This window comes from Sinocyclocheilus anshuiensis, unplaced genomic scaffold, assembly GCF_001515605.1.
Source record: "Sinocyclocheilus anshuiensis isolate Anshui unplaced genomic scaffold, SAMN03320099.WGS_v1.1 scaffold466, whole genome shotgun sequence".
In the NCBI taxonomy this organism is placed as follows: domain Eukaryota; kingdom Metazoa; phylum Chordata; class Actinopteri; order Cypriniformes; family Cyprinidae; genus Sinocyclocheilus; species Sinocyclocheilus anshuiensis.
Window position 1 is genome coordinate 799,445 of NW_015544159.1, and position 10,207 is coordinate 809,651.

A 10,207-nucleotide genomic window follows, 5' to 3' on the forward strand; every position below is an offset into this window, starting at 1 on the left:
CCGCCATAAAACCAAAAGAAGAAGAAGAAGAAGAAGAAGAACAGCAGAGTCGTGGTAGAGATGGTATTAAAGTAGCTCAGTTTAAATGTATTGTATGAATTGCCCTTACTATGGAATAAAAAATACGGGGTGTTTATTTACATTTAGTTAAAAGTGACTGTAAGACTCCAGTGGCGCAGATGGATAAGCGCGTATCATTGGCTTTTTGATGCGATGACCCGGGTTCGATCCCGCCTTTTGCCGAACTTTTTTTTCCTCCCTTTTTTTTTATTTTTTATTCCATAGTAAGGGCAGTTCATACAATACATTTAAACTGAACTACTTTAATACCATCTCCGAACTTTCTACCACGACTCTGCTGTTCTTCGGCTGGTTCTTCCCTGTATACGTTGATTGACAGATGTCTCGTCCAGTCAGCGGTGAGTAATCCCAAACCAATGGCGCTGTCTCAAACTATACCTACCTCTTCTGGTTTGTCTGATTTGTAGTTGTGTTTTCTGACTTGTTAATTTGTTTTCGGATTTGTCGTTGTGTTTTCTGACTTGTTATAATGTTTTCTGAATTGTTGTTGTGCTTTCTGAATTGTTATTTTTGTTTTTTAGACTTGCATTTGCGTTTGTAATTTGTTATTTTGTTTTCAGAATTGTGATTTGACACTTCTCGGCCACCGTAGAACACTGTTGAGCGACTCAGACTCAGGTAATTCACACATCAATCTCTCTCTCTCTCTCTCTCTCTCTCTCTACAGCGGCGGTGGATGAGATGTGTAAGAAATTAATCCTACTCATAAGAGTGTTTTAAGGACAAAAACCTGACGAATGTTTTTACATACAACATCTCAAAAATATGTGAGGTGTGGTAACCATAGTATAAGCGGAATAATTGATCCGGTCCATTGAATTAGAAAATAATGCACACCCGAGGTTACATTTTTTTTTTTTCTTGTAATAATGCATATATTATATTATATATATATATTTTTTAAATATTCCTTACATATTATATTATTTATATTACATAGTTTTATATTTGATTAATTTATTAGGGTAAGGGCCGTCCTTGGTGGGAAGGGGGGGTGCAACTGGTGTTATGAATAAATCTATCTATCTATACATATTTTGTTAAACATAGCATGCAGTAATAAAGTAAACATTTGTAAACACACTGGCTGTGTCTCTAAACTCTAAACGTGAGCTGCTTACTAGACCGCATTTTGGGGTATCATATTCGGCTCAGCTGACTCCTATCGGGCCAAAAATGTTGTCTAGTAGCAGCTCACTAAGTTTTGTGACAGACCCCTTCCATCCACCCTTCCTCTGGCTCATATTGAACAAAGGGCGGCGCTCTTCTTTTGCCTGCCCTCACTTTATACTCCTCCGGTCAATGTAAGTCACACAGAGCCCGCGGCCGCGATGAATGGCGCTCACTCTCCGCGGGAATGATCTGATCTGAAGGCTGCGGAGAGTCAGCGGTGCTCTATGAAAGTCATGGCCGCTCAGTGTGAACCCTTAAGCGGATACTTACAGCAGTCTGATCCGGGCTCCAACAGCGAGCGCAGCGCCGATTCCCCTCTGCCCGTGTCTGAGGATGACTCCAGCGGACCCACTGCACCTCCGGACCCCGAGTGGACCGAGGAGAGGTTTCGAGTGGACCGGAAAAAACTGGAGATCATGTTATTAGGTAAAACTGTTGTTTCCATGACAACAATTGTCCATTTTTAGAGAGTTTAAAGAGTTATAAACCAACACTCTGCAAGTAAAACTTGAAGTTTACTACTCAAAATGCACAATTGCTGTTAAGAATTGTCTTGTTTAACTGAACAATTTATGTTTTTTTTTTCATAAATTTATGCCATTTATGTTTCTCTTCTCCTTTGTTCAACTCCTATGTATAATTCTCGCTTCCATACCCATTTTGTTTTCAGAAACATACGTTTAAATAAATAGTATAATGAAAATCTTAGAAAAAAATAATCTAGCTAAGAAATCATTCCAGACTAAGAAAAGCCAGTAGTTGAGGCTCCATTGTTCAGTTTACATAGAGATTGTTTTCAAATTGTTTGTAGTATTGTAGTATAGTTTGAAATTAGACATAACTATATGTCATGTCATTTATACATATTTTAAGGACTGATTGATGTGTTTTTTTTTCTTATGATATTCTGATATTTAGGTGTTTAGTGTAAAATCCCAATTTTTTTCGATGTAAGAAAGAGGACTAGGCTACTGTAGCCTATATTCTTTCACAGGACATGAACTGTGTGTGCAGTGAACAACTCAACCAATAGGGGGCAGTGTTAACGCATTTCTGCTTCTGACATTGGTCTTGAATGTTGTGTTTTTCTCAAATTGTTGAAGTAATTTTAAAACAAATGACAGTGTGGTCAACTGCTTCAGAAAAGTGGAGGATGAGAGTACATTTAATTTTTGGACGATGAATTGTCACGTTTTTGGCTTACGATTCTGATTGCATGTGGCTTTTACTTACTAGAGCACAGAACCGAGCAAAGAAAAATGTTGTATTGGTTTAAGTAGAGACACAAGTCATTTATAAATGCCACTTTTTCCTTTAATCTATAGTTGTTTTGTTTTTCAATTAGTGGATTTATCAAGCAGTTGATAGAAATCGACAGGGGCTTCTCATTCCCCGGCTCTGTATGGATGGTAAACGCTTTGAAGCTCTCTGCTGTAATACTTCGTCCATGTCGGGTCATGCTTTCCATGTTGTTTCATGGTTCTGAATGAGTTCAGAAAGGGACATCATCATCATCCTACACTCACAAAGTCTCTAAGTTCAGTTAACCGCAGCAATCCTTCCTGCTGAGGTCATTCAGCATCTCCTCACAGGGTTTTAGAGTGTATTTGAGCAACCTGCTTGCTGAAGGAATGCTATTAGGATTGGGATTTTCCTAGAAGATGCACAGAGAAGCTTGTGTATATTATGAGATTTATTTGCCAAACCAAATGATAGGAATTCAGCATTACTCAATTCGATTTAAGATCAGTCATAAAACTAGAGTACAAACATGAAGGGACCTTGTGTTACATATCCAAAACAACCATTCTGTGATCCATAGAAGTAGAAAGCACTTTTATTGTAAGAAAGAAAAAAAAAAAGATGTTTTTGTTATTCTTCGAATAGACATTCTGGTATGTCAGATTGTACCACTTTATCAAAGGATGCATACTTCATTGGCAGCTGTTACAAGATTTAGTGTCTTTTTTGTTGAAGAAGGACTCAAAAGTTGTTAATCATAAGACCAATTTTCACATATTTTAAAGTTCCTGGTTCAATCTTCACATTTAATAGCTGTGAACTGCTCATCTCTGCTTGTTTTCAGAAATGTTAACATCGCAGGTGTTCGCTCCAAAAGCACTTAGTCCATCAGATATAATGAGAAGAGTTAAGCAACATTCAAGACCGTTTTGCTGAAGCTTATTATATCTCTTGGATAGGAACACCTATTAATAATTTCATTTTATAACTATTTTAGCTGGCTCATGTGGAGGAATGGCTCACTGTCATTCTGGAATTCTCAAGAATCAGTAATGAATCACATAAAGGAGGTCTGAATTTGTTTTCTGTTCCAGATGTGTATTAATGATTAAATTTGTATAGATTATGTTGAGAAGGAATGTGTTCATACCAAGATGAATTGTGAGCAGCCTGTTTAATCTTACATTTACTGCACTACAGTGTTGTAGACTCGTAGTGTCAAAATAATATAAATATATATATACAGTATATATATATATATATATATATATATATGTGTATATATATATATATATATATATTTAAAATTTTTACATTCAATATTTAATTGTGCACGCTCATTTCTCACATTTTTACATTTCAATTACCTTCTAAAGCTCACAAGTTAATCATTAAACACTAATAATTTAATAATACTGTTCAATGTAATCAAAATGAATATAAATATGTGGTGATTCCTAAATGAACTTGCATTTAAATAAATAATTTTTAGTGTTTAGAGTTGTGTTTTTTTTTTTTTTTTTTTTTAAAAAAAAAATTTTTAAAGAACACCAGACATAAAATCCGGCACGCCGCCATTCCTTATTCCCTCGGAACCCTGCGAGACAAATAACAACAGATTCGGTAAAGATCTGCGTATCGACTGGTGCTTTGGAGTGCATCCTGGAGTATTACTCCGCAGCTGTGCCGAGATCCTCCCCAGAGACGGGAAACCCTATTGCTCCGCTGCCTCGTCCAGCCTCGGCGCGCCGCACAAACCAGCGGCTTCTCACAAAATAGTATTGAAATTTAATATAACTTGTCGGCTATAACCTGAAAATAATTATCAATGTATTGGTATGGGACAGAATTTTAGAATTGGTGCATCCATAATAAATATGTTGCATTTTAGATAGTTTCTGTTGGCTGATGAGGCAAGAAAATTCTTACAATTTACCTAAAAGTGTCTACGATGTATCTTTATGATTATTAGAGCATTACATCATTATCTTAGCAACATGCTAATGTCAAACTCTTTCGGAGTTTGGCAATGTAGTGGTCAGTCAGAAACTTATGAGGTTCCTTCCAGTTAGGATGCTGCCTTAAACGGTCACTTGTATAGTAGACAGAATGGCAACCCACTAGATTTTCATACAGAGGCATAAATGTTAATAATATTTAAATCAGTTAGTCCTTGGTAAAGATAAATAGTAGCTATACAACTGAACTAATTTCCTCTTCATGCATCAAGATTTTTTAAGCTGATTCTTGTAACATATCCTGCTTTATTTGCTCTGAGACCAAATGGCAAAGACTCATGGAAACAAGTGAGATGGATTCAGAGTTGGAGCAGTCAACCCAATTGTTCAAGCTGTACTGTAGGAATGCAGTGGTGTCTAGCAGTCACTGACTCCGTATTTTGGAGATTATTGTTTATTACAATTTCTTGACTTTCTAGATAGTGTTTGCACAATTAAAGGGGTCATATGATGCTTTTTTAAAGATCATTATTTTGTGTATTTGGTGTAACAGAATATGTTGACATGCTTTAATATTCACTTGAAATCGCATCATATGACCCCTTTAAGTAGTTCTCTGTGTCCAGTCTACATCAAGGGCTTTGGGTTTTTCCAAATTTCCAAAGCCCAGATTGTTTTGCATTACATCTTAGATAAGACGGAAATGGTTTCTCTTCCCACATCTTGGCTAGAGATTTGCAAAAGAAATTCCCGTACAAGTTTACACGACAGCTCATAGAGTCAACATTTTTGATCCGCTAAGTCAGAGTCGGGCACCGAAGTGAACTAGCAGTCTGTTAGAGAGTCCAAACAGGAAGGGATCAAATGCCTTGTTTAACAAGCATAACTCTTATCACAGATGGGATTGATCCATTCTGGGGAGCCCAAATAAAACATTGTTGCTGCCTGGTGATTTTGTAAAACGCTTCAGTTTTTATAGCGTGTTTATAATGTGGAAATTTTAGGTGAAAGTTTGTTTCACCAACACATTAGCCTTTTGGTTTGGCTTCATTTTTTTCATTTTAAAGACTTTGACGATCATTTATTTACTATGTATACTTTCTTGCTAAATTCCTAGTAAACTGAGACACAAAAATAGCCTTCTATTTATGGAAATACAAAGAGTACATTCTGAAACTACTTGTGTGTTAAGTGTACTTTGGCTGACTGTGTTCTGGGTATGTTTGTGCGCGTGCTTGGCCAAAGCCTGGTTTAAAAGTTTATCTTTTTGTTGTCTGTTGGTTGAAAGTATAGAGACAGGAAGTGAGTCCGCTGAGGAATGTGCTTGGGGCTAACTGTCCTCTGGATGAAGGCCTAGGGAAACTTTTCTTTGTAGCTTTTAGAGGGTAAACGTGGCATTTTCCTCAAGAACTACTGCTGAGGTGAATCGCTTGTGGCCTCGATCTTGAGTTCATAGCGATATGGCATTTTAAGCACATTTAACAGACAGAGCAACTCAGTTGGCACGTAGTAAGCCTAATACAATGCAAAAGGCCAATAAATGTTGGAAAGAATGGAAATCAGTCTGTAAAAGGTGGTTGAATCAAGTATATTGGGACCATTCAGGAAACCCTGGCTTGTGTTGTTCGGGTCTTAGAGACCCTTGAGAGGTGGTGGGCGGAAGAGTCCCAGTGCGCACAGCGCATAATTCACTGCAGCTGTTGGAGAGTCTCTGTTTTTAAAAAATGCTGGCGTGGACCAGAGACTTTGTTATTACAAGGAAAAGAACGAGCCATTACACTACAGCTACTAACTCAACTCATCTGAGTTGAAAACCAAATGGTTGTTTTTCAAAGCAGTCAAACCTGTAAATGTGATACATCTTGGCTTGTCACATTTTGTTTATTGGCAATCCTGTTATGTTGAAGAGACAAAAAAAAGTTATTATGCACTGGCATTGATTGACATTATATACAAAAATAATCAGTAATTACATTTCATAGTTTGTGTTTAGGTGATCCTCTTCGTTCATTTAAAACAATTTTGTATAATCCACCCAAGAGTTTCCCGGCAGAATGTGTAATGTCATTGGCATTATTGCGCTTAAAAATACAGTTTAAGGCACAAGTTATAGGATGGATTATTTCCCAGGATTCCAGGATTTCTGCATGCCTACTGGCTGTGGCTTCCCAGATATTGGCTTAAGCTGCCTGCGGAGCAGTATGTTTGTGTTTATGCAGTGAGAGATATTTTTAGTTTCTATATTAAAACTCATATAGTTTTTATTATTTGTTTTGTCATATTTAAATTCAGTTTATTTTGCATCACAGTAATGTGTAGGTCTTTGTGTAATCAAAATGTAGAAAAAAAAAATCTGAAATTCTTTAAAACTGAAGTACTGTCCTATATGGAACCCTGTTTCCGCAACTGAATAAAAAAATTAAAAAGGTAATTGTGACTTTTTATCTCACAATTCTGACTTATTTTCTCATAATTGCGTGATACAAACACGCAATTGCGATTTATAAAGTCAGAATTGTGAGATATAAACACGCAATTCTGAGAAAAAAAAAGTCAGAATTGTGAGAAAAAAAAGAATTGCGAGATATAAACTCGCGATTGCGAGAAAAAAAAGTCAGAATTGCGAGTTTTTATCTCGCAATTGTGACTTTATATCTCACAATTCTGACTTTATAGCTCGCAATCGTGAGTTTATATCACGCAATTCTGAGAAAAAAGTCAGAATTGTGAGTTTATATCTCGCAATTCTGACTTTATAGCTTGCAATTGCGGGTTTATATCTCACAATTCTGTGAAAAAAAAAGTCAGAATTGTGAGATAAAAATAGGCTTCCATAGTCCTATAATAATATAGGATAGTATGGATTCACCCCGCCTCCCTGGAGCAGACGTCACAGTTACGTCACATGCAGCTGCGCGCGCATAGCAATGGCAGAAAAACACCGGGAACAAGTGGAGGGAAGCGGGTAAAATCCACGGAATAAGAGAAAAATATATATATTGTTGTGCTTTTGGATGTCAGAATCGGAATGCAAATAATTTTATATAATACTGTCGTCAAAGATGCCATTTGAAGCTAAACGCAGACGTTTAAACTGACTGACTATGGATGAAACCTGCTATGATTACCCTACTTTAAATAGGGATGTAACGATTCACTCAACTCACGATTCGATTCGATTCACAATTTTGATTTCAGGATTCTATTTTCTCACGATTTTTTTTTTTTTTTACAAAATGAGATTTAAGACATACGTTAAATTAAAAGGCGTTTTATTAGGCTATTGCTGCACGTTTCTTTGTGAAATTGAAATATAACAAAACTAAATTGAAATGTTAAAACAAACCCCAAATCAAACAAGTTACACAAATGAAAGAAATCTCTTAATATGAACAAACTAAGGCTTTGTCTGTGCTTTTTCCATTTAAAATTAGAGACAACCACTGGATTTTAATAATGATCCAAACAAAGATGCAGCATACATGCAGCATGTGTAGTTTTTCAGAGATACATTCATATAAACTCCTACTCCAATTGTATCGCAATTTATTTGGCATCTCAACCGATTTGAATTGTCACTTTTTTCATCACGATTTTCGACCGGCTCGCGGTTAATAATTACATCCCTAGTACTGACAGATTAGGGGTGGGCGATATGGCATAAATATCATATCACGATTCTTTTTCAGTTAGTTTTACTATTTTGCAAGTTATCACATCCAGACTAATTTTAAAAACAAAGCCTTACAAGGTAACAATTAAAATTAAATTAAAAAGAATGGCAGATATTTAGGCCAAAGTGGGCATTATTTTATCTTTGTTATTAAAAAATAAAGAACAAAGATACACATTACAAATACACATAATATACAAATAAAACAAACAGTGCTTTATTTTTCAGGTACAGTAGGTGTATTTGGCAGTAGCATTCAATAAATTGAATGAACAAATATAAAAATAAAACACTATATACACTTCACTGTATAAATTATGCATTGATTCTTAAAGCAACTGTATTAATGTTCTTCAGTCAAGAGCAGAGAGTGATTTTTTGTGTTTTGTTGTTTTATTAACATTAAAAGGATAGTTCACCCAAAAATGAAAATTCTGTCATAATTTACTTACACTTTAGACATAACTCAAGTTGTTTTAAACCTGAATGAGTTTCTTTCTTCTGTTGAACATAAGTTATTTTGAAGAATGTGGGTGACCAAACAGTTTTCCTACTACTATCAAAGTCAGTGGAGACCAGCAACTTTTCGTTACCCACGTTCTTCAAAATATTTTCTTTTGTGTTCAGCACAAGAAATAAATTAATACAGGTTTGGGACAACATGAGAGTGAGTAAATGATAGAATTTTCATTTTTGGGTGAACTATCCCTTTAATGACAAGCGGCAGCATGTTTAGTACTATTAGTCTGCTGTCACTTTAAGAGCTGCACGCATCCGTTTTTCTCTCAGCTTTACTTTCACTTTAGACATAACAACTGTGTTTATATGTAAACCTTGTGTGTTTTTGACAGTATCCGACGTGAAAGATAACTTAATCCAGTAATCAGACGGTGTTTGAGAGGCTTTTTAGTGTGCGCGAGCTTCAGGTGTACGCGCTCAGAAAAAGCGCATGTAAGAACAGCATGCGAATGAAATGTTTAACCAACAAGGCTTTAAAGCACATATAAGTAAACACAAATAATGTACTTTTGTGGTTGCGAAGTGGAGTGTCCCGTGAGTGTAACACTAAGTTAACATTTGATGTGAATGTATGTCGCATTGTACAGTATATTGAGACCGAGATGCAAGAACTGCAAATTATAGAATGTGCACTGTAGCACGATCCTACAATATGTCTTCAAAAGCAGACAGTGGAGACATTTTAATCATCCACAATCAAAAATCGTGATATCGCACACCCCTACGACAGATATATTTTGACGTACATCTTAGTGAATCTGATTGTCAAATAAAATTTAAAAAATATAGGGTGGGGACTTTCTATCCATCAGTTGTTGATTGGATGGAGGTCGATCTAAATGCGAGCTTGCAGTCAATTATAAGAAAGGGGTGGAGTTTAAGCAGAGGAAATGATTGGAGTCCTGCATACATCACTGGAAAGGAGTCTGTTGTAAAGATGTGTTATTTATTTATTTATTGATTAAATAGGTTGTCTAAATGACACGTATGCATACCCTTACGAAAATTAACCATGGTTGTATTGTAGTAACCATGGTTTTTTGGCGTATTGATTACCATTAGTATAACCATATTTTTACTACAAATACCATGGTTAAACTAGGGTTAGTGTAGCAAAACCATGGTAAATTTGTGGTTACCATGGCTTAACTATAGTAACCATGGTTTTTTGGTTTTATTTGTGGTAAAACCATGGTTAATTTTCGTAATGGGATGGCGGACAGCGGTGTGAGTAAAATAATAGATGACCTATCCACATTTAAGTCCAAAGTCTGGACTCACCTCGGCTTTTATACCATTGATGGGACAAACAAAATCAACAAAGAGTACATGATATGCAAGAACTGCATTATTTGCATGTGCTTTAAAGCCTTGCCGGTAAAATTTTTGTAAGGGTAGATAAATCCTTCACAGTAAGATCTAAAACATGCATTTATGCTACGTTTACATGACAACGATGTAGTCAAAAACAGAAAAGTTTTTCCCTTTCGTTTTTAAAAAGTTTCATGTATACACGACAACGTTTTCAAAACGATTCGCGTTTACACATATCCACGACGGG

General features: G+C 35.9%; 1 protein-coding gene across 1 annotated transcript in view; it reads left to right on the plus strand.

Annotated features, from left to right (window-relative positions):
* Window positions 1–1,408: 1,408 nt before the first annotated feature.
* The window catches only part of LOC107695510 (protein bicaudal C homolog 1-B-like), a 104,492-nt gene continuing 95,693 nt past the window's right edge, over window positions 1,409–10,207 (plus strand). Inside the window, exon 1 of the mRNA XM_016495452.1 lies at window positions 1,409–1,680. Coding sequence (XP_016350938.1) covers window positions 1,479–1,680 — 202 coding nt within the window. The 5' untranslated portion in view covers window positions 1,409–1,478. The remainder of the gene's footprint in view (window positions 1,681–10,207) is intronic.